The sequence below is a fragment of the Mauremys reevesii genome, linkage group 4 (genome assembly GCF_016161935.1).
Source record: "Mauremys reevesii isolate NIE-2019 linkage group 4, ASM1616193v1, whole genome shotgun sequence".
Classification (NCBI taxonomy): Eukaryota; Metazoa; Chordata; order Testudines; family Geoemydidae; genus Mauremys; species Mauremys reevesii.
The window spans coordinates 111,874,119-111,897,571 of record NC_052626.1 but is presented as its reverse complement, the minus strand read 5'-3'; the positions used below and the strand labels follow the sequence as shown (position 1 = coordinate 111,897,571).

The following is a 23,453-nucleotide window of genomic DNA, read 5'->3' as shown; positions in this document are numbered from 1 at the left end:
ACATCCTTGTTGACCCCTTCAAAGAATTCTAGTAGACTGGTGAGGCATGATTTCCCTTTATAAAAGGCATGTTGGCTCTGCCTCAACAAATTGTGTTCACCGGCGCATCTGATAATTCTGTTCTTTCCTATAGTTTCAACAATTTGCCTGGTACTGAAGTCAGGCTTACCAGGGATCACATCTGGAGACTTTTTAAAATTCACTCTCACATTATCTATCTCATACAGAGGCCGATTTAATCGCTAGGTTACATACCACAGCACTGCACATAAGTCTGTCTGGATGTCTCGTGATAGCTGCAACCTTTGCACCAGGCAGGCAATTTACCATGCGGTTCTCCCAGTCATCACAAACCCAACTGTTTATGTGTCTATTGATTGAATCCCCCATTACTATTTCCTGGCTTCTCTTTGTAAGTGGGATTCCCACCTCAGGAGGGTAGCCTCAGTGTGAGAGGACATCATGACTTCATCTGGAAGGTGGGTCCCAACTATGGGATCGTCTCCCTCTGCCCCAGCTCGATGTTCTCCTTCCCCGAAACTTTCACCCTCCTCAGCAGCACAGAGGCTGTCAGACTGGGAGTGGGACTACTCTACTGCATCCTAAAAGTCTCCTCTATGTACCTCACTGTCTCCCTTGGCTCCACCAGTTCAGCCCCTCTGGTCTCCTGGTCTCCGAGGGCCAGTAGCTCCTTGGGCCAAATGCCCACATATGCTACCTACCCACAGGGCTGGTAATCGTACATGCTGCATTCAGTGCAATCAACTGGAGAGCCCCACGCTGCTGCTGCCCTTCTGCCTGGTTTATTTTTACTCTTCCAGGGAGGTTAGTTTGTTTAGTTTGGGGGAGGGATGGGGGAACAGGTTATTGGCCTGAGTTTACAGTATGTTTGTTAGATGTACTTGTCTCTCACACACCCTCTCTAAACTTCCTTGCAAAACTCCCGTTTGCTAACCGAAGGTCTGATTTATATTGCCTGTTGTCTGTTTCCCCTCCCTGGGTCAGCCAAAATGCTGGTGAAGCACGGCGCAGAGTATCGGCAGATCCTCAAGGACAGTCAAACTGAGAGAGCCTTCTGGGTCACCAACATCAGCAATATCACATCGGTAACTACAGTCAGTGCTTCCTGGGATTGTTGTGCCCAGAGTTATCAGGAGTCAGAAATTAACACCCTAGGAGTCAGGGGGAAGGGACAGACCCAGGATGTGACTAACCCCATCCAGCTGGGACAGAGACCTGCCTATGGCCCACTCCACCTCAAAGAATAATAGGCCTCAGGAAATTATCTAGTCAACCCCTTACTCAAAGCAGGACCAACCCAACTAAATCATCCCAGCCAGGGCTTTGTCAAGCCTGACCTTAAAAACCTCTAAGGATGGAGATTCCACCACCTTCCTAGGTAACCCATTCCAGTGCTTCACCACCCTCCTAGTGAAATAGTGTTTCCTAATATCCAACCTAAACCTCCCCCACTGCAACTTGAGACCATTGCTCCTTGTTCTCTCATCTGCCACCACTGAGAACAGCCGAGCTCCATCCTCTTTGGAACCCCCCTGCAGGTAGTGAAGGCTGCTATCAAGTCATGTGCCCCAGCCCCCGCATCATTTTCCTTGCCCTCTGCTGGACTCTCTCTGATTTGTCCACATCCTTTCTCTTGTATGGGGCCCAAAACTGGACGCAATACTCCAGATGTGACCTCACCAGTGCCCAATAGAGGGAATAATCACTTCCCTCCATCTGCAGGCAGTGCTTCTACTAATGCAGCCCAATATACCTGCCTACATGACACACCGCAAGATGCACTGGGGCTCATCAAACCTGATCCCAGCTCCTTGTCAGGTTTGCTGGGAGCTTCCTCAGAGATTAATGCAATAAAGGCATCACTGCATCTGCGTCTGAGCATCAGCCCCTGCTGAGCACTAGAGAGTGTATCCGTGCTGCGCAGTATTGTGCCCCGTGCACTGCCACGCTGGCCTCTGCCATGCATGACAGCTTCCAATTGCTGGCTGGGTACTGTGCTGCCCAGGTGCAGTAAGCCAGGCCTGTCCCGGTAGAGTGGGGTTTGCCTGCACTCCTGGCGGGCCAGTCCTGGCTGTGGCCGCTGACCAGATCCGCTGGGCAGCAAAGGGGTTTCACTAGCAGTTTGTTTCAGCTGTTTGGGAAGTACTTCAGCCCATCCGAGAGCATGGACTTCCTCCTCGTTGCTATCGGCGGCGTGAGAGACTCCAGCGTCCATGGCGCAGTGATGACCAGGAACATGCTGCATAAGATCCTGGAGGTTCCCGGCCTAGGCTTGGTGAGGGTAAGAGCTGCAGTGAGAACACCATGCTGGGAGCCCATCCGTGGGAGACTCTGTCTCTGGGTGCTAGGCATTATTGGGGGCAGTTCTCTGAACTGTGAAATGCAGGGGTCAGTCTAGGTCAGGGTCAACAACCTTTCAGAAGTGGTGTGCGAGTCTTCCTTTATTCACTCTAATTTAAGGTTTCACGTGTCAGTCATACATTTTAATGTTTGTAGAAAATCTCTTTCTATAAGTCTATAATAAATAACTAAATATTGTTGTATATAAAGTAAATAAGTTTTTTAAAATTTTTAAGAAGCTTCATTTAAAATGAAATTAAAATGCAGATCTCCCTGGACCGGTGGCCAGGCCCCGGCAGTGTGAGTGCCACTGAAAATCAGCTCACGTGCCACCTTCAGCACACATGCCATAGGTTGCCTACCCCTGGTCTAGGTGATCACCATGACCGCTTGTGGCCTTGCAGTCTATGAATCGATAGGCTGGGAACTGGTGCTGTGTTCTAGGCCTGGGGCTGGTGAAGAGGTTCTGGGAGGGCAGATGGCTCTCAGGTGCAGCAGGTCCTTGGCTCCCCAATCAATAGCCGTGCGAGGAAGCCAAGGCCCCCACCTCCCCATTTTCCTTCCAGGTGTCAGAGGCTGTGAGGAGCATTCATAAGCACCTGGACTCCATCAGCGAGCCACTTGCCCGGCAGGAGCTGCTCAGGGCCCTTCTCCTGCTGGGTTCCCAGTTCAGCGAGGAGGTGGTCGGAACCCTGCTGGGCTGCTCACTGTCATGTGACAGGTACGGGGCTGCGGCTACCACCACTTGCACTCTGGGTCCCCCGGACTGGTCCCGCTGCCAGAGACAGGGGAGTGCAGAACCCTCCAGAGATCTCCTGCTCCCTGCAGAGCTGCTGCTTCTCCTGGAGGGTTTTGCAGGCTGGCTTGCCCTGTACAGCATCCCTCGGCCTCTCCTGTGGCTGACACTCAGACCTGGCTCCATGTAGCCTGCACCAGCCAACGGGGTCCTTGCAGGAGCAGGAGGGCAACAAAGGGCCGGCCGGTGAGGGGAGACCCAGCAGGCGTGCAGGAGGCTGGCAGGGCTCTGATCGGGTGCCACTGGCTCTCTCCCTTTGCAGTGTTGCTGCGGAGATGTGGAAGATGCTGACATCCCAGCCCAAGAGCACAGAAAAGATCCTTAGGGAGCTGGTCAGCAGGCTGCAGGGGCAGGCTCCACGACGGCATCAGCTCTCTCAGAGACCGGCCGGCGTCGCCTCCTTGGCCGTAAGTACCAGCCCCTGCAGCAAGGGAAGGAGTGCTGTGTGTCCCCATCATGGCCTGAGGGGGTCTCTCAGTCTCCCACGGGGTATAGTCATTGGGCCAAAGAGAGAGAGAGAGTGTGACTTTAGCCAGTGCTATATTCGAGCTGGAACACGCGGCGCTCTCCTGGTGCTATTCAGCAGCACTCATAGAATCACAGGGTGAGAAGGGATCGCAAAGTCAGCTCGTCCAGCCCCCTGCAACAATGCAGGACTTCTTGTTTCTAACCCACCCTGGACAGATGGCTCCAGCCTTCTTCTGAAAACCTCCAGCGAAAGAGTTTCCACAAGCTCCCTAGGCATCTTTCCCATCGTCCTACTCTTCTTACAGTTAGGAAGTTTTCCTGAGGCTTAATCTACATCTGCTGTGCTGTAGTTTGACCCCATCACCTCTTGTCCTGCCCTCCGTAGCAGAGAGAACAACTTTTCTCTATCTTTTTATGGCAGCCTTCCAAGTATCTGAAGACCATTATCTAGTCCCCCCTTAATCTCCTCCTTTCCAAACAAAACATAGCCAGTTCCTTCAGCCTTTTTTTCTTATGGCTTGTGTTCCATCCCTCTAATCACCTTTGTCACTCGCCTCTGGATCCTTTCCAGTTTCTCCACATCCTTTCTAGACATTGGTGACCAAAACTGGACACCGTACTCCAGCTGAGGCCTAAGCAGCACTGAGTAGAGTGGTACTATCGCCTCCCATGACTTGCATGCTATGCAGGGCGGCTCTAGTAATTTCGCTGCCCCAAGCAGGGCGGCACGCCGTGAGGCGCTCTGGCGGTCGCTGGTCCGCGGCTCCAGTGGACCTGCTGCAGGCGTGCCTGCGGAGGGTCCGCTGGTCCCGCGGCTCCAGTGGAGCATCCGCAGCCATGCCTGCGGGAGGTCCACGGGCAGCGGGACCAGCGGACCCTCGCAGGCACTCCTGTGGGAGGTCCACGGGCTGCCTGCTGCCCTCCCGGCGACAGGCAGAGTGCCCCGCCCCGCGCGGCTCTCATTGCCGCCCTAAGCGTGCGCAGCACGCTGGCGTCTGGAGCCGGCCCTGGCTATACCTCTGTTAATGCAACCTAAAATTGCATTTGCTTTTTGCAACAGCATCGCATTGCTGACTCATGCTGAGGTTGTGATCCACCACAGCTCCCAGATCCTTCTCAGCTGGTTATCCTCCATTCTGTATCTGTGCATTTGCTTTTCTTCTCTAAATGTAGCACCTCACATTTGTCTTTGGTGAATTTCATTTTGTTATCTATAGCCCTGTGGCGCTGTAGGGAGAGGATGGATTGATCTGGAAATGGTGTTTAGTTTTACTGGGACTGTCTGCATGGGGATGGGAGAGCAGGGGATGACTTTAGGTGAGGTCAGTACCTGAGGCTGTAACCTGAGCCAGAAAGGGGTGGGATGAGTCGATACTGCGTACTAAGGTTATTCCCTGTTTACACTGGTGCCCCAGCGCAGCAGCTGGCAGCAGCGCAATCCTCTTTATTTCTCTCGAGGAGGTGGAGTACAAGCAGCGCTGTAGCCAGGAGATACAGCGCTGTATGTGCCTTGCCAGTGTGGACGGGAGTGAGTTACAGCGCTGTTGGTGGCTTTATTGTGCTGTAACTCTCAAGTGTAGCCAAGGCCTAAATCACGTTCACACTCAGCCATGCTGCATGAAATCACAGCGTGGAGCTGAGCAGTGGTTTCAGCTCAGCTGGCACTTCTGACCAGTAGAAGCAAGAAAGTCATGCTAGGCATTGACAATTTCTGTCAGTGACAGACCCGATTGGTTACACAGCTGCCCTACCTCCTTTTCACTTTATCTAAGGCCTTGGCTACACTTGAGAGTTACAGCACAATAAAGCCACCAACAGTGCTGTAACTCACTCCCCGTCCACACTGGCAAGGCACATACAGCGCTGTACCTCCTGGCTACAGCGCTGCTTGTCTCCACCTCCCGAGAGGAATAAAGAGTATTGTGCTGCTGCTGCAGCTGCGGCTGCTGAGCTGGGGCCCCAGTGGACATAGGGAATAACCTTAGTGCGCAGTGACTGATCTCGGAAGCTTCCCATAATCCTTTTAAGTGAAGGTTCCGCTCTTTGTTTTGTTGCAAACTCTGGGCTCGGGAGCTGCTTATTAAAAAAACAAACACAGCTCCTGTTTGCTGTAAATGAGCAGAGGCAGAGGGCTCCCTTTGGAAGGCCCACAGCTAGTGTTTGCTTGAATAGAGGGGGAGGGAGGAGGGTCCGTTTCGACGGCGGCTGCTTATCTGGTCTGTGAGGAAAAAGACAAAGAGGTGCTGTTCACTTTCAGTGAGTCAGAGAGGGCTAGGGGAGGGGGTTGGAACTTGCAAGGCAGCTGCTGACACAGTGTTGGCTCCAAAAATCCACTCTCTCTCTCCCCCACGCTCCCGGGCACACGCCACCCCCCGGTTGAAAAGCACGTTGCCGCCACTTGGGCGCTGGGATAGCTGACCATAATGCACTGCTCCCAATGCCGCTGCAGATGCTGCAAATGTGGCCACGACAGCGCGCTGGCAACTGTCAGTGTGGACAGACTGCAGTGCTTTCCCTACTCAGCTGTACGAAGACAGCTTTAACTCCCAGTGCTGTACAGCTGCAAGTGTAGCCATACCCTCAGCCACATGACTATGATTGTGAATGGAAATGTAGCAAGGGGCTTATTCCGCATACATCATCACTCACGTTTAGCAAGCTACATGGCCCTTCATTTTCCATGTGGCATCCTCTCAGCTGTGCCAGAACTTGGCTCAGACATCCTTGTTCTCCCTCTGATTCACAGACACAGAAAATACAATATGGAGAAAGTCGCTTTGTGGAAATACTTGTAAAAATTAGATCAATGCATTACAGCAGGCCTTTGCTACTCCAGTCCGTTATGCCTTGATGTATTTTGTGTTACTTGTGTAGCCTACTAGCTACATTTAAAATAAACTTTTATTATTTCAGCCTGATACAGTAATGTCTGTAGTGCAGCAGCATGATTTATTTTCTATTTTCATTAGCCTATAGGCTAAAGTAAAAGAAAGCGTGCTACGCATTCATTGGGTTTTACCACTGTACTGTACACTACTGTCTAGAGTTATATCTTTTACATATTCTATTGTAGACACAGTAATGGCATTTCTATTGTATTCTATTGCATACACAGTAATGGCATTTCAGCACAATGATTTCAACATTTAAAATAAATTGAATAGCTACTATGGGGTGTACAATTAAAAAAATCCAATACCTTGTTATTTTGGACAGCTGGCCTGTCTCCAGCCATGCCTAGTTTAGTCCAGGATTACTGTACCAGAAATTCAGTAGACAAATAAAATGTGAATTTCTATAATTCATATTAAAGAAAATCAGTATTTTAGTGGCATTCCAGGACCTTCATATTTTCGACTACACCACTGTCTCTAGCCCAGTGGTTAGGGTACCAACTGGGAGACCTGGGGTCAAAACTCTGCTCAATGACTATTTAAGTGTTCCCAAGTAGAGATAGATACCAAATTCCCTTTAGGGGTGGGGCTTAGGCCACATCCTCTCTCATGCATTTCCTATTGGTTGGTTTAGGCAGCTCCTCACTCTTAGCTTCATAGAGTTCAAGGCCAGAAGGGACCTCTGCGATCATCTAGTCAGATCCCTGCCTGACACAAGCCAGAGAACTGCCCCAGATCATTCCTAGAGCAGGTCTTTGAAGAAAAACATCCGTCGTGGTTCAAAAACAGTCAGTGATGGAGAATCTATCACCACCCTGGGTAAATTCTTCCAATGATTAATTACTCTCACTGTGACGTTTATGCCTTATTTCCAGTCTGAATGTCTACCTTCAACTTCCAGCCACTGGATCATGATAGACCTTTCTCTGCAAGACTGAAAAGCCAATTACTAAATATTTGTTTCCCAGGGAGATACCTATAGACTGTAATCAAGTCACCCCTCAACCCTCTCTTTGTTAAGATGAATAGATCGAGCTTCTTGAGTCTCTCACTATATCTCTCACCAGAGGTCCTGATTTTTATAGGGACAGTCCTGATTTTAGGGTCTTTTCCTTATATAGGCTCCTATTACCCCCAACCCCTGTCCTGTCTGGTCACCCTATCACTATAAGACATGGTTTCTAGTCCTTTAATCATTCTCATGGCTCTTCTCTGAACCCTCTGCAATTCATCAACATTCTTTTTGCATTGGGGCACGGAACTGGACCCAGGATCCCAGCAGTTGTCACACCAGTGCCAAATACTCCCACTCTAGATTCTTCTGTTTATTTATCCCAGGATCACATGAGCTGATTATCCACCAGGACTCCCAAGTCCTTTACAGAGTCTCTGCTTCCCAGGATAGAGTCCCTCATCCTGTTCCTAGATGTATTCATTTACAATGAGCCATATTAAAACACATACTGTTTGATTGCTCCCCAGTTTACCAAGTGATTCAGATCGCTCTGTATCAGTGACTTATCCTCTTCATTATTTACCACTCACCCAATTCTTGTGTCATCTGCAAACTTTATCAGTGACGATTTGATGTTTTCTTCCAGGTCATTGATGAAAATGTTAAATCGCTTAGGGCCAAGACCCGATCCTGCAAGGACCATCCTGGAAACACACCTGTGCAATGCTGATTCCCAGTTTACAATTACATTTTGAGACCTATCAGCCACTTTATAATCCAATTCAAGTGTGCCACGTTACTTTTGTATCTTCTAGGTTTCCGATCAAACTGGAGTGCAGCGCCAACTCAAGCGCCTTACAGAAGTCTACATACATTATGTCAATACCATTTCCTTTATCTACCAAACTTGTAATCTCATCAAAAAATTGTTGATTTGCATTAAATAAATTATCCTCTTTAATTCTTTATTAATTGAATCTTATACCAGCTGCTCCATTATCTTGCCTGGGATCGATGTCAGGCTGACAGGCCTGAAATTACCCAGGCCATCCCTTTCACCGCTTTAACAATTGGCCCAACTGACTCTCTCTCTGGAGCATATCACGGAGCCTGGGCACTTAACCCAGGGCTGTGAGTCCACTGGGCAGCAGGGCACATGAAGCTGGGCATGGCCACGCTGGGCTGAAGTCCCTTGTGTGGTTCTAGCCAAGGTCTCACAGGCTAGGAATTGAACCCAGCATCCCAGGCCTTAGCCCCAGCCCAGCCCACCCCTCTAGGTGCCCTGGGGAGCGTGGGAAGGACGAAATCCCTGCAGCAATGTCTGTCTCCTGTTCTTATCTGCAGGCCACAAGAGCCCTATATGTGATCCTGCAGGAGCAGGCCTGCAGGCAGGAAGTGAAGGAGCTCTTCCCTCAGCTCTCGTCGCGCTGCTCTTCCACGTCACCCACACAGTGCAGCACACTGCTTCGCAGGAGAGGAGCATAACCAGGAGGACACGGCGCACCCCTCAGCCCGTCAGGTACCGCCAGCCCGACACCCAGCCTGGGTTCTGCAGCGTCGCCCGCAGGCGCGCAGCAGGGCCTGGCCTGGGCTCACTCAGTAACAAGAGGCTCGCTCTGCACACAGGTTCGCGGTGAAGGCCATGGAAGCTTTGCTTCTATCGCTGGCTACAAGGAGCAGGCCACCTTCATGATGAAGCATGGCCGCTGGGACCTGCTCATGAGCTCCGACACGCACCACAAAGGTGTCTGCCTGCTTGCCCGGTGAGTGCTGCCCAGAACCGATCACAGCAGCAGCTCCCTCCTGGCCCAGGACACGGCCACATTGCCTTCCCTGCTGGGTGAGGCGCGGCTCCCAATCGCCTGCATGGAACAGGCCGCAGCCTCTGTGCTGTTGGCCAAGGGGTCAGTCGGCTACTTCTCCACCCTGCGCTGCCTGGCGTAAACCGCTTCCTGCATGTCTCTGGCAGGCATGGCTGGGCAAAGACAGCCTCCGCCATGTCTTTCCGCAGCGTTGGTGTAGCCCTGTCAGACCCAGCACATGAGAGAGACAAGGTGGGGGAAGGAATGTCTTTGGTTGGCCCAGTGACTGTGGGTGAGAGAGAAGCTAACACAGAAAGCTCCAGCACTTGTCTTGGGTGAATCTAAGATATTCTCTCACCCACCCTTCTGTCTCTCATCACCCAATATCTGGGCACATGAGGAAGACCACCGACCCCACCAACACCCTTCTTTGTCTGCAGTTCTCTTGAAGCCCCAGCACTCGTGCTCAGAGCTGGCCTCATGGAAGGGCTCCTGTCAGTGATTAAGGGTTTGGGTCTCTAGCACATAAGCCGCTGGGCATTTTAAGCCAGCAGGAACTAGTCTGTGCCAGCTGCGCGTGACTAGTCGCCGGGATCCCCTGTCCTGTGGCACTGGTCTGGTTAGATTCGTAAATGGAGGACCAGTCCTTGCCCACCTTGATGATGTGGTGTTTGTGTTTCCTATGCCAGGGCCATGGTTTCGCTCAATGTCGAGGCGAAACTGGATTTTCCACCATGTCATGGCCATCCTCAGCGATCGGGACGATGGCGATGCGTCCCGGCCGTGGCGCTCTTCATTCAGGTGAGCCTCACCAGCGGGTGAGGGTCGTGAGCGCCCGGCCCAGCGGTGACTGGGGCATGGGGCTGACCTATGGCCAGGGGCGGCAGATTTGTAGAAATTTTGGTGGTGCTCAGCAGAACCTGCCCCTCAAACTCTGCCCCTAAACTCTGCCCCCACCTGCCTAAGTCTCTGGGAGGGAGTTTGGGTGGGGAGGGCCTGGGGTGCAGGCTCTGGGATGGGTCAGAGGGTGGGAGTGCAGGAGAGGGTGGGGATGCAGGCTCTGGGCGGGAGTTTGGGGACAGGAGGGGTGTGGAGGGAGGGTGCAGGCTCTGGGAAGGAGTTTGGGGGCCAGAGTGGGGTGCGGGAAAGGGGTGGGGGCAGGCTCTGGGAGGAGTTGGGAGGGTGCGGCGCTTATCTGGGGCCAATGGGCCAATGGAACTTACCGCTCATGCCTATGGCCAGGAGAGGGGTGGCCCTGAAGGCCCTGGGGGTGGGTGGGTGAGCAGGGGCAGGAAAGCTCCTACAACCCTAGGGGTGGAGTCACTCAGTCTGGGCATTGTTACCTGTCCCAGCTGGTGTCACGGGGCTGGAGCAAGGCCCAGGGTCAGGTGTCTCTTGTTCCCCAAGACTCAGTTCCATAGAATGGTCCCTTGTGTGACCTCGGCCTCGAGCCCCCTCTGACATCCGTGTGCCATGTGCAGGCCGGGCAGCCGCCTGCCCATTCATGGCCAGTTCACCTGCCCCCTGCAGACCGGGCGACCTTTGGAGCACACGGCTGCAGACCCCGCACACACACCACTGCTCCGTGTGCAGCTGAGCCTTAGTGAGGGGCAGGGCAGGCCTTGATCTCAGCTGGAGCCTCGAGGGCCGTCGCGCTAGAAGCGTTTCAGTGGGGCCCACCACGGTGACCAATCGCGATGCCCTGCATGCAGCCCATGCCGGGCCTTGGCCAGTGGAGCTTAGGGCCCGTGGCAGAGATGAGTCGCGAGAGGCCAGCCCGTTCTCTGGCTTGATTTGCTGTTGGTGTGTTAGCTCCTCAAGTGCCTGACCTTGGCAGCGAGCTGGAAGGCGCCATCGTGGAGGAGATGGCGGGCTGCTGAGAGACCCCAAGACCGTGGTGCGCTGGTTGGCGCGCAAAGGCCTCCTCAATCTGGCCCTTCACCCAGAGAAGGTGAGAGGAGGAGGGCTGGGGATAAACCAGAACCGCAGGGAGCTGCTGCAGGGCTGGGGTCATTGAAACCTTCCCTGGGGTATGGCCTGGCCTGGAGTCAGGAGCCCTGGCTTCTATTCCTGGCTCTGCCACTGACCTGCAGGGTGCCCTTGGGCAAGCCCCTGCCTGGCCTTTGTCTGCTGTTCTGCAGGGCAGGGCCTGGCTCCTGCAGGAGTGCGTCTCTAGGTGTGTGGAGCATCTGGCACAGCTGGGCCTGATTGTGTCTGGGGTCTCTGTGATCCAAGAACCCTAGCACTAGAGTAGCAGCAGAGCTGCAGACTCTAGACCCCAGGGAATGCTGGCGACCCCAGTGATCAGGGGCGCTTGGATAGAGCCATTTCACTACAATTAGGAACCATTTTTTCCTACAAATCCCCTTTTAAAGCCTCATAGGTTTTAACTGTTGGCGTCACGGCTCTGTCCTGCAGCACTCGCTCCTCTGAAGAGCTCTGGAAGGGCCTTTTGCTGCTAAGATCTCATAACAAGTTTGATACCCACAATATAGTGAAGGCAGAGAAAGCCCTTGGGACTTAAATACACAGATCTGACAGCCTGGTAAAGAGGAGACAATCTGAAGGCAACTCTCGTTAATGATAATTTACTTCGCCTGAGAATAGGGGTCAGTCGGTTTATTAAACCCGGACTATGACTAGATCAGACATGGAGAGGGCATGACTGTAATTCTCTTTGTTATACACCATTCCCATCGTTCCATGCACTTCAGCCTGGTTTTCACTTGCTTGTGGTTCATTTTCCTTTCCGGAACCGGTTAGCCTGTATATGACCTATTTTTCCCTGATGCGGTTGAGATTTTGTGGGGCTGTCTTTGAAAGGTTGAAAAACCAAACACAGAAATGACTGAATCTGGCTTTTAGTAACAGCCTAACCCTAGAACTAGTGTGCAAAATCGACTCCCTCCCCTAGGCTGGGCTGTAAGGGCCAGGATTCAGGAGAACCAGGTTCGGTTCCTGGCTCTGCCAGACTCCTAAGTGACTGTGGGCGAGTCCGTAACCTCTCTGTGCCCGAGTTCCATGTCTGTACAATGGGGATAGAAATCCTGCCTTCGTGTGTCTAGCCTGTAGCTCCAGGGCAGGGACCGTCTCTTCCTGTGCCTGGAAAGCCCCAGCACAAGCCCTCATTGCAGACAGGCCCTCGAGGTGCTATTCGAACAATAATACACTTGATTTATTTGGGGTCAACGTGTTGTGTAGAGAACTTTCCACGGATGATATCTGCTAATAAAAACCATCCCCTGAGATCTGGAGTACAAGGAAGCAGCTGCTTATGTTGCAGGTTGCGGACCCACTGCCCGTGATCTTAGCTGGCTGTGCAAAGGCTTTGAGGCTGTAATATGTCTCTGGAGGCAGGGCGCTGGAAGACTTTTTATAGTGGAGGTGCTGCACACACCCCCTTACCCCTGTCCACACCCCTCCACCACTAGAGCTTTGGTCAGGAGCAGGGCCATGGCTCCAGGAGGCGGGGCGGGGGTGGATGGGGCAAGGGACAAGGCTGGGGCCATAGCTGGGGTTGGCACAGGGCCGGCAGCTGGGACCCTGTGTGTGGGGCCAGGAGCAGAGCCCTGCGTAAAACCTGGGAGTGCTGCAGCACCCCAGCACCTAGCTCCCATGCCTCTGTCTGCAGGGAGGCAGACATTGTTTTGGAAATGGCTTGTTGGGTCACTGGGGGTGTTTCGTAAAGCAGCTCCTTGTTTCACACAGGTGGGAAACTCCAGCATCTGCTGCCAGATGTCCTGGAGCGACTCAGGAGGTAGACAGAGACCTCATCCGCAAGGCCATCGCCGTGCTGAAACACCTCCTCGCCCGGCATGGACAGGCAGGCGCCAGCTGCGCGGCTGTGCAAGTGGCTGCGCAACTCCTGCCGTTGTTTCATGATGTAAGGCCTGGCAGCTCACAGGAGATCCCATCAAACTGCAGACATGTGAGTGGGGGCTAGGGGTGGGCTAGCAGGGCCTGTGCTATGGTCCTAGCCAGAAAGCGGATTGTCATAAATCATGAGCCCATTCCGCCTTCCTCTCACTCTCCATGAGAGCACATGGCAGAAAGGATGGGAACCCTGGTGTCCCGCAGGCCTACGGACAAGGATGAGGGCAGCCTGGGGACGAGGCTCCCCTTGTGGAAGGACGTGCATTCCTGAGCCTGCATGCAGCGAGGGCCTCTGCAGCACAGGGTGCTGCAATGCTCTGCTGGCTTCCAGGGTGACAAGTGATGGTACCTTGGTGAAAATCTGCCCCTCCTTTCCCTGGCCAGGAATCCTACAGCTGGCCTGTCAGCTCCATAAGGAAATGGCTCTGTCTGTAGGTTCTACAGCTACGCCCTTTCCTCTCCTCTTCGTTCTCATGGCAGGGCAGCGTCAAAGGAGGAAAGTTCTCCTCAGATCTTTTGTACCCACAAACTAGCCCCGCTGTGCATTCACCAGACTGATGTTCAGTCCCACACTGGGTGGCGAGATCCAGCAAGCGGGCAGGAGAAAGGGCCCATCCATTACTGCCTTCCAGGGGTAATGCCCCAGTGGGGGCTCCTGGAGGGACTCCCCAGCTCTCATAATGGTAAATCCTACTCTCAGCCCTCCCGAATTCTGCTGGGACCGTGCCGCTCTTTATTTAGTAGTGGCACAGGCCTGGCTAAAGCTGTTCCCAGGGTCTCCTGGATCCCCAGCTGGCCAAAGGGACAGGGCAGCCTGGACCAAGGATGCAGGATCTCGCCCTGGGGTGAGCCCTTTAAACCAAACCCCTCTCAGGCCCGGGGGGAACAGAACAGGTTCTTTATGGGGCAGGGGTTATATCCAAATAGTGTTAATGAACACAACGCCCATTGTTGTCAGAAGTGTGTTGTCAGAGTGCTACCGGTGTGGTGCTCTGCTTTCTCCTTGTTGATATCACTCGGCTGCGTGCGTGTGTTCCCTCTGTGTGCTACCCCAGCTCTGCAGATAGCTGACACAGCAGACCAGCGACAACCCCAATAACCACAGAGTCCAGTAAGATGCAAAGCCACGTCGGCTAGGTTTATTGCGACCTCGGACACAATTGCAGTTCCCTGTAGGTTTCTTAGCCTAATTCAGGGCATACTACGAGAAAGTGCCTCTTGGCAATGGACCCGGCTCAGTGGCGGGACTTTCCACTGCCCCCTCGGCCGGACAAGGCACCGCCCCAGGGATGCATTCTTATACACAGACACAAACAAGTTACACATCACACCTGACCTATGAGGTACAACCCCTCCACGTAGCACGGTACAACCTTTCTACGTATTTAGGTGCCACCTTCTACCTTGTACATGTTGGTTCGATCAAAACAACTCTATCCATCATTTTACCCTTTTGCCCCTGTCATTGGGATGGGCCAGCCTGTTCTTTGTTATCTGTGTGGAATGTGCAAGTATGTGAATGTTCAGTACCTTTTAGGTACGTATCAGCCCTTTCCTTGCCAGCTTCTGTGAGCAGGGCCTGCCTCTGGCTCACAGCTTACCTTTGCTTTATGTTAGCAAAGTCTTGTTCATTACTTTAGTTCAGGCCTCAGGCCTCAGACAGTGCCTTTCTCATGGCCTCCACTTACTACACCCATCACCAGGGAAAGGCAAACAGGCCTCAACAACTGGAGGAAGACCAGAGAGGTGCCAGTTCAACATCTGCCTGTGCCCACTGCAGTGCAGCCCTGATGCCCCCATACCCCTCCCACGTGTTTTGTACAGAGCCTGCCCAGCTGACCAGCTCAGCTGACCATCTGACCATCTGGGCTCAGCTGCCCAGCTGACCATCTGAGCTGACCCCTCACCCCACCCCAAACCCCTGGAGGCTGGGTGGCTTCCAGTCATGGCATCCAAGGCCCCCTATCTGGGAGCTCCTGCACATTTACCACCCCTTGGCCTGGTTAAATTCACCCCAGGTCCCTGAGCATGGCCCAAACAAACACCAATGGTAGGAATTTGCCCCTATGCCTGGCCTCCTTGGCGGCTAGAGGGCTGCTGTGGAGTCAACACCAGTGTGAGCTGGGCCTGCAAAGCGGGTGGACAAACTACACCCCCTTCGCTCTTTGAATCTTTCCTCATCGCTCCTCTCTGCCGCCCCTGTCCTGGCGCTGCTCCACCTGAATGTTTCCCCGTGGCCGACACCGGCGGGTGCTGATGTCAGTGCACCCAGAGCTGGCTGTGAGAGCCCAGGGGCAGTCTCACCCCCGCTGACTGCTCTCCCTGGCCAAGAAGTTACCAGGCCAGCCCCTCAGCTGGTGGAAATCTGCATCTCTATTGCCTTCAATGGCGCTATGCCCATGAGACTCTGGCCCCAGCTGTGGCTGTATGGCTGGGGTGAGTTACCAATACCCCTGCAGGGCAGACATCTCTGGCACAGTGTGCGCTTGCCCGCTGGATGAGAATGACTGTCACAGTGTCTCCTCCCCTCCCTATATCATCTCTTGCAGGTGACCAGCAAGCTCAGGTGCTCTCCATCACCCTTTTTAAAGACCTGCTGGAGCTTGTAAGGGGGCCCAACCGGAGGCAGATGAAGGAGCATGTGCTCCAGAGCCTGGTCCCACTGCTCCTCCTTGTGCATGATGGCGTCCCAACGTGTCCCAGGTGAGGCCACGGGTGGAGTCTGCGTCTGAGATAGTTACAGAGCGACCATTTGTTTGGGGGCAACATGTGACACCCCCCTTTAAAGGGTCTGGCCGGTAGAGGGCAGGTGCTCAGAGCTGTGACAATCAGGCACTCAAAATCACTTGAATGTTGAGTCCAGTAGTGCCATGACCATGGCACCCCACCCAACTGCTGAGTCTTCTCTGCATCCTCTGAGCTCAACACCCCCTGCAGCCAGGCTGAGAGATTGGGTGGGGCGGTGGTCGCCTCACCACTCCTACAGCCACTGGCCTCCGCACACTCCTGGCTGTGCTGGTGGGAAGAGCACAACCCTGGCCATATCCCTACCAGGAGCAGGGCTACTCAGCCTCCAGATGGTGCACAGGACCCAATGTGCCCTTAGCCAGCGGCCCGGACAGCCCGTACTAGCCATGACATGCCCAAGCCCCTCCCCATGCCTCTGCACATGCTAGTGCTCATGGCCCCCATCACTTGGGACACAAATGCCACCAGCACTAATGAATTCACCCCATGAGGTGGGAACTGAGGCGCAGCCTCAAAATATTGAACCCCCATGGGCATTAGGCACCTAAATCCCTTTGCAGCCCTGGGCCTAAGCAACTTGCCTGAGTTCCTGCACAGAGGCTGGGGTGAGTCAGGTCTCCAGCCATTGCCTTAGCCACACCGCCGCCCTTCCGTGAGCAGCCAGGGCAGGAGCGTTCAGCACGCCACGGCCTCCCTGGCCTCCGGTAACTAGGCTAGTGGCTTCCAGCTCCATAACTGTGTCCGGCTCGCCCGGCCCCTCTTGTTTGCAGGTGTGTTGGGACACCCTCAGCAGTGCCGCCCAATTCCTGAGGTGGCACCAGCTCAGTGGCCTCATCAGCACAAGGAAACCTGGCGAAGCTGTGACTGCCTGGTGAGGAGCCCTCTGGCCATTCACTGCACAGCCCTCGCTGGCAGAAGTGGAGAATCAGTGGATAGGGCACCCCCAATTGCCTGGCTCTGTGCCCACACTGAGCCCCAGCCCGGGACCACACCTGGCCCTGGGTGTGGTCCCTCTGCGTGATCCTCCCAGCACAGGAAGGAGGGAAAAAACAGGGCGTGCGCTCCACACACCTGCAAGCTGGCCTGTGGGACGGAAGGCCTTTAATAATCTTGTGCTCCTTTGTTCTGGCTCCTAGGTGATCCACTACAAGGAGAGGCTGATGACTTCCTGGGCCAGACCATGGCCTTCCTGCAGAACCCACAGACTCCAGTTAGGGAAGCAGCCATCAGGTTCCTAGGTAACCACAGAGCAGAGGGTCCCTTTAGCAGAGGGTTGGATCTGGTCCCAGGCTCTCCTCAGTCCCTGCCAGCAGCGAGAAGTGATCCCTGGGCTCCTGATTCCCTAATGAAGGCGAAGGGTGTCAGAAACCCACAGGAGCAAGCTCACCCCAAACTGCCCTGATCGGCTGATGGGACCCCTCTAAGCCCACTGCTCCTCATGCAGTCCCCATTCTCCGCCCCACCCCACCATGGGCTCTTGGTAGTGGACCTTCAAGGCGCTGTGCTCTCCTTTGGCAACCAGCCCTGTAGCCATCTCTGGGGACTCGCCCTTTCCCTGGGGATTCAGGAGCGTGTCCTGGCCAGTGAGGCGGGGAAAGCCGCGGTGCTTGGAGGTGACAGGCTCTTTAACACCCTTGCTGGGGGCGGGGATGTGATGAGCTGTTTGTGTGTGTAGGGCTCACTGCCCGGAAGCTGGACCAGGAGCCAGGACAAGCTGGGCGCCATCTGCGACAGTGAGTGGTCCCGCTTTGAGTACTGAGCACTAGGGGATGAATGGCCCAGGGCTGCAGGGTGGGTTCAATCTCCGGCGCCAGCAGCGTGGTCACAGGCGAGAGCCACAAGGGGATGCAAAATGTCAATCCCCAACCCCTGATCAGCTGCCCCTCACCCTGTCGTGTCTGCTGGTTGGCATGTGCCCAGGCACTTAGCCTGACCTCAGAGCTGTGGCCTGGTAGATCCCCAAACTGGGCCTGAGCTGGCTGGCCTTCGCAGATGATTGCCCCCCACAAACACAGCCAAAGTGGGGTGCTGCCTCCCCCCTTGCACTCACTAGCCCAGTGTTTGGAGCAGTCACCTCCACGTGGGACACCTGGGGTCAAGCCACTGCTCCAAATGAGGCTGAAGTGGCGTCCGGTCACCTACCTCCCTGCTGCGTGTCCGGACTCCTGGGCAGCACAGGGCAGAGCAGCATCTCCACCACATTTGTTCGGGAAAAGGGAAGGGTGGGTGACATAGCTCAGACTCCTCACTCCCAGAGCAGATTCACAGCTGGGCCTCCCAACCGGAGCTAGAGAATGGCTGAGCTCCCTCCTCGGCATTTCCTGGAGGGCAGCAGAGCACCTGAAGTTAGGCGGCGCCTAACAATGCCCAAGCCCCTTTTGTGACTCTCCCCCCTCTAGGCCTAAGTGCCCATCTATGCATTGGGGAAGGGGAGGGTAAATACAGGCAGGGATGAGGCTCTCAGATACTGCAGGAGGAGGCAGTCCTAGAAATAGTGAGTGAATGGGGTTCATTGGGACTTCTTGCCTGTGTCTGGAGGCTCCCCAGCTGTGGAGGCGGCGGGGATGTTTAGTGAGGTTGCTGGTTGTTCCCGCTAGTCCCCTGCCTCCTGCCACCTGGCCTGCTGCCTCCTTGTTGTGGGCCGAGAGGTACAGAGCTGGCTTGGCCTGCCGGGGCTCTCAGAGTGCCATGGCTCTGACCTCCATTTCCTTCCTTTCAATCTTAGACCTCAAGGCTTGCAGCAGGACAGCAAGTCCTCAGTCCGATGCCTGGCTTCTCAGACCATCTTCATCCTGGAGGCCTTCAAGAACCAGCCTCCAGCCTGCTGCAGCCTATGGACATTGGTCCATAGGATAAGAACAATGTGCACTGCGGAGAGCCAGCTCATTGAAGCTGCCCAGCTGCCCTAGGTCTGGGAAAAGCCAGCCTCCCTTCTCTGGGGGCTTGGTGCATCAGAGCCCACCTGGTGCAAGGTGGAACACATGGCTTCTTCCCAACTGGCTGCCTGCCCTGCCCAGCCATGTGAGTAGTTAACTGCTCGATAGCTTTCATCATCATGTACTTTTGGACAGGTTTCCATGCACCGTGTTGCATTTACGTCCTGCCCTCCGTCCCCATTTCCAGTCGTGTACGTTTTTGATGCCGTCGGCCATTTTGAAAATTTATTTTGTATTATTTTTCTGTGTTTGGCTGGGGGAAGGTTGTGTGCTTGTGTTTGACATATTTAGAGAAAAAGTACGAATGAGTAGAAAGAGAGGCTGTAAAGGGTTTGCAGTCCCCCCCCGAGGCCCCACCGTCCGTCCATCTGGGTGGGAGACCACACCCCTTGCTATGATACTTCAGATGCGGTGGTTCAGGGAAAATTAGCTCAGTGTTAATGGCTCTAGCCTGCAGTCAGGCCAAGTAGCAGTGAGAGTCTGTTTGCCCGGGGCCCTCAATCAGGGCAGGGCGTCAGTCGAGAAGGGGATCTGGCCTACAGTCAGGCAGGCAGAGCAGCAGGAGGTCCATTTGCCTGGCCCTTGATCAGGGTAGGGCAGCAGTCAAGTAGGGGGGCTCTGGCCTACAGTCCGGCAAAGCTGTCGCAGTCTAGGGGAGGTTAGCTCTCTGGTGGGAATGTCAGGACAACCATCTGGCATCTGGATTCAGGTGGGTGCCAGACCAATTCAGGCCTCCTGACAACCAGGGGGGAGGCTGCCACTCCTGACGTTGAGGTGGTAGGGGCAGAGGAACTCAGGTCCTCCCATTCCACTGCATCCCAGCCCAGGACCCTAACAGCAGTGGAGTTGTCGCCACTGGGTCAGCGGGGAAAGTCCAGCCGCCACACGCTGGCTGGCTTGTAGTCAATAACACAGCCAAACCTAATTCTGCTTCCCTTGGCTCCATCCGACACACCCATTCCGTGTGTACATGGGTTCCAGGGTTGTTGTTAACCGCTGGGATAGACAGCTAGTGGCAGCCCCCAGCTCCTCGGAGATCCTGGCATCTGGCAGCTTTGTCAGCACCTCTGGGTCTCTGTCAGGAGGCGGTCTCCGTTAGGTCTGGGCTCACGCATAGCGGGAAGAGCGTCCTGCTCCTCAGGCAGCCCTCCCCCGACTGAGCTGGAGGACCAGCCTTTTATAGTTCCGCTTCCTGTCCCACCCCTCTTCTTCCAGCGGGGAGGCCATGCAAGTCCCCGTTCTATCCACCAGGGGGGCGGTCACGGATCCCTCCCTGGCTGTCAGGACAGGAGACTATGCCATCTCGCGACAGAGGCCTTAAAGAAAGGAGTTTTAAAAAGAAAGATTGCTTAGGCTTAGAGGAAAAAAGGAAAGAAAGGTTATCTTAAATAGAAGAAAGAGGAAACTAGAAAGCAACAAGAGAGGAGTTTGTAAGAACGTGGTAATAGGTTATTTTTGTTTGGACTAAATAATTATAAGAGTAAAAAAAATTGAACTCAATTTAAAAAAACAAAGGCTAATTAAATAGAATAGGAAATATAAAGGAAGGTTGAGAAGGTCGGGTGAAAGAACTCACCTGGCAGAATAATCGTCAACCGAGCAGCACAGCTTCGCTGCAAACTCTGCTCTCCCATTCTTGCATCAGTAGCAAATTTCTCCATGTTGTCGGTGCTGGGCTCCACTGAAAGCTACAGAAGGAAACCATTTCCGCCTTTTATCAGCCATCTTGAACCGAACAGCTCTCCTCGTTTCATGCCATTTTCCAGGATTACCCATGCAGGCACCATAGCGCGGCAAGTATGTAGCCCACTCAGATCTCTGCTGCAGTCTTGACCATTGTAAATGCCTAACGCATTATCCAGCAGTATGTGAAGTTTCTGCAAAAATGGGCGAGGAAGCGACGACAGAGCGATTACTGTACTGATGAGGACATGGACACCTCTGTTCCTAGAAGCACAGCATGCAGCGATTGGGAGATCATGGTGGTGTTGGGCCAGGTTCATGCCGTGGAGCGCCAATTTTGGGCCCAGGAAACAAGCACAGACTGGTGGGACCACATAGTTTTGCAGATCTGGGATGATTCCCAGTGGCTGCGAAACTTTCGTATCGTAGGGCCACTTTCAGGGAACTTTGTGACTTGCTGTTCCCTGCCCTGAAGCACAGACAGCAAAATGAGAGCAGCCCTCACAGTTGAGAAGTGCGTGGCCATAGCACTGTGGAAGCTTGCAATGCCCAACAGCTACCAGTCAGTCAGGAATCAGTTTGGAGTGGGCAAATCTACCATAGGGGCTGCTGTGCTGCAAGTAGCCAATGCAATCATTGACCAGTTGCTATCAAGGGTAGTGACTTTGGAAAATGTGCAGACCATTGTGGATGGCTTTAATGCGCTGGGGTTCCCTAACTGCAGTGGGGCGATAGACAGAGCATATCCCTATCTTGGCCCGGCACAGGGCGGCCAATATGTAAACTGTAAAGTACGTTTCCATGGTGCTGCAAGCACTGGTGGATCACAAAGGACATTTCACTGACATCAAGGTGGGATGGCCGGGAAAGTGCATGACACTCGCAACTTCAGGAACTCTGGTCTGTTGGAACAGCTGCAGGAAGGACTTACTTCCCAGACAAGAAAATTACTGTTGGGGATGCGGAAATGCCTATAGTTATCCTGGGGGACCCAGCCTACCCCTTAATGCCATGGCTCATGAAGTCGTACACAGGCACCCTGGACAGTAGTAAGGAGCAGTTCAACTATAGGCTAAGCAAATGCAGGATGGTGGTCGAATGTGCTTTTGGGCGTTTGAAAGAGCGCTGGCGCAGTTTACTGACTTGGTTAGATCTCAGCACAACCAATACTCCAATTGTAATTGCTGCTTGTTGTGTGCTCCACAATATCTGTGAGAGTAAGGGGAGACGTTTATGGCGGAATGGGAGGTTGAGGCAACTTGCCTGGTGGCCAATTCGCACAGCCAGAGAACAAGGCGATTAGAAGAGTGCAGCAGGGTGTGCTGTGCATCAGAGAAGCTTTGAAAGACAGTTTCATGATTGGCCAGGGTACAGTGTGACACTTGTGTTTGTTTATCTTGAAGTTACCCGCCCCCTATATATATGAAAGGAAATAAAGTCACAATTGTTTAAAAACCATTCTTTAGTATTCATTGCACAACACATGGAGAGAAATCAGAAGGTAAATGGGGGGAGGAGGGGTTGGGTTATGGGGGTGGAGAAGAGGGGAAGGAGAAGTCGAGAAACCAACTCACACTTTCACATATGCCAACTTTCTGCTGCTTGGGTGAGCCTCTGGGGTTGAGTGTGTGAGTCCCCTTAGACCTCCCCCGTCGTGTTCTTGGGCGTCTGGGTGAGGAGGCTATGGAACTTGGGGAGGAGGGAGGGCAGTTATACAGGGGCAGCAGCGGCAATCTGTGATCTTTCTGCCTTTCCTGCATTAGATCCACCATACAGGGCAGCATGTCAGTTTGCTCCCCCATGAGCTCGACCATAGTGTCCTGCCTGCTCTCATCGCGCGCGTCCCTCCTCTCTTCGTGTTCCTGTAATGCATTACGTGACTGCGCAATTGTTTACCACCACGCATTCAGCGGGGCCCTATCAGCGCTGGAGGACTGCATGAGCTCGGCGAATATGTCGTCCCGAGTTCCTTTTTTCTGCCTTCTAATCTGGACCAGCCTCTTGGATGGAGTAGATTGGGGCTGCGTTAACATTTGCACCTGCAGGAGGAGAAAAAGGAAGAGTAGTATTTTAAAGATACATTTCAGAGAACAAAGGACACACTGTTTCTCAGTGAAACAGGCAATTCATAGTACACAGCACATCACACACAGCCGGGCAGCAGAATTCAGCTTGCAGCCAGCCATGGTAAGCCCTAGGGGCACACGGGGTTCTGTTTCTTCGCATTCATTTCAATACTTTCAAACTGCTGGGCCCCCTTTCTCATAGCAAGCAATGCCTGGTAGGTTTGCAGTATAAAGGAGGTCCTGCAGGCTCTCTGGGATGATTGCTTCACACAACACACACACACAGACTCGCACCCACTGCGTGGCTCCGATGAGGCTCTGAGCAGGGATGAGCCCTTTAAACTAAGCATAAACAGCCCAACGTGGCTGTGTTTTACCACCCCCACCCCGCCACCGCATGGCTCCGATCAGGCTCACTCGCCAGAAGTACCTTCTCCAGGATCATGGAAGTGGGGGTGGGGCTATTAACTCCTGCATTAAGAATAGTTCCTGGCTAGGGATGAAAATGGATTCCCCACTTACCGCCTGTGCACTGTCCTCCTCCTCCTCCTCTTCGTCCTCCAATAACTCATCCTCCTCGCTCCGTTCAACTTCCTCCTTGGAGATATCCACGGACAGTGGTGGGGTAGTGGTGTCGTCACCCCCATAACTGCATGCAGCTCACGGTAGGCGGCATGTATGCGGCTGTGACCCACAGCGCCCATTTGCCTCCCTGGCATTTTAGTACGCTTGCCTGAGCTCCTGATTTTTGTACAACACTGCTCTGTGTCCCTGGGTAGCCTCTTTCCGTCATGGCCCTGGAGACTTTAGCGTGCGTATTTGCGTTCTTTTCTTTTAACGTAGTTCTGCCATAACAGATTTTCTCCCCAAC

General features: G+C 53.7%; 1 protein-coding gene across 1 annotated transcript; it reads left to right on the top strand.

Moving 5' to 3' along the window:
- Positions 1 to 1,010: 1,010 nt before the first annotated feature.
- Positions 1,011 to 8,959, top strand: LOC120403971 (maestro heat-like repeat-containing protein family member 7). Its single transcript, XM_039535993.1, has 5 exons — positions 1,011 to 1,106; positions 2,123 to 2,302; positions 2,928 to 3,082; positions 3,420 to 3,564; positions 8,819 to 8,959. The coding sequence occupies exons 1-5, from the start codon at positions 1,011 to 1,013 to the stop codon at positions 8,957 to 8,959; spliced, it is 717 nt and encodes a 238-aa protein (XP_039391927.1).
- The last annotated feature ends 14,494 nt before the right edge of the window (positions 8,960 to 23,453 follow it).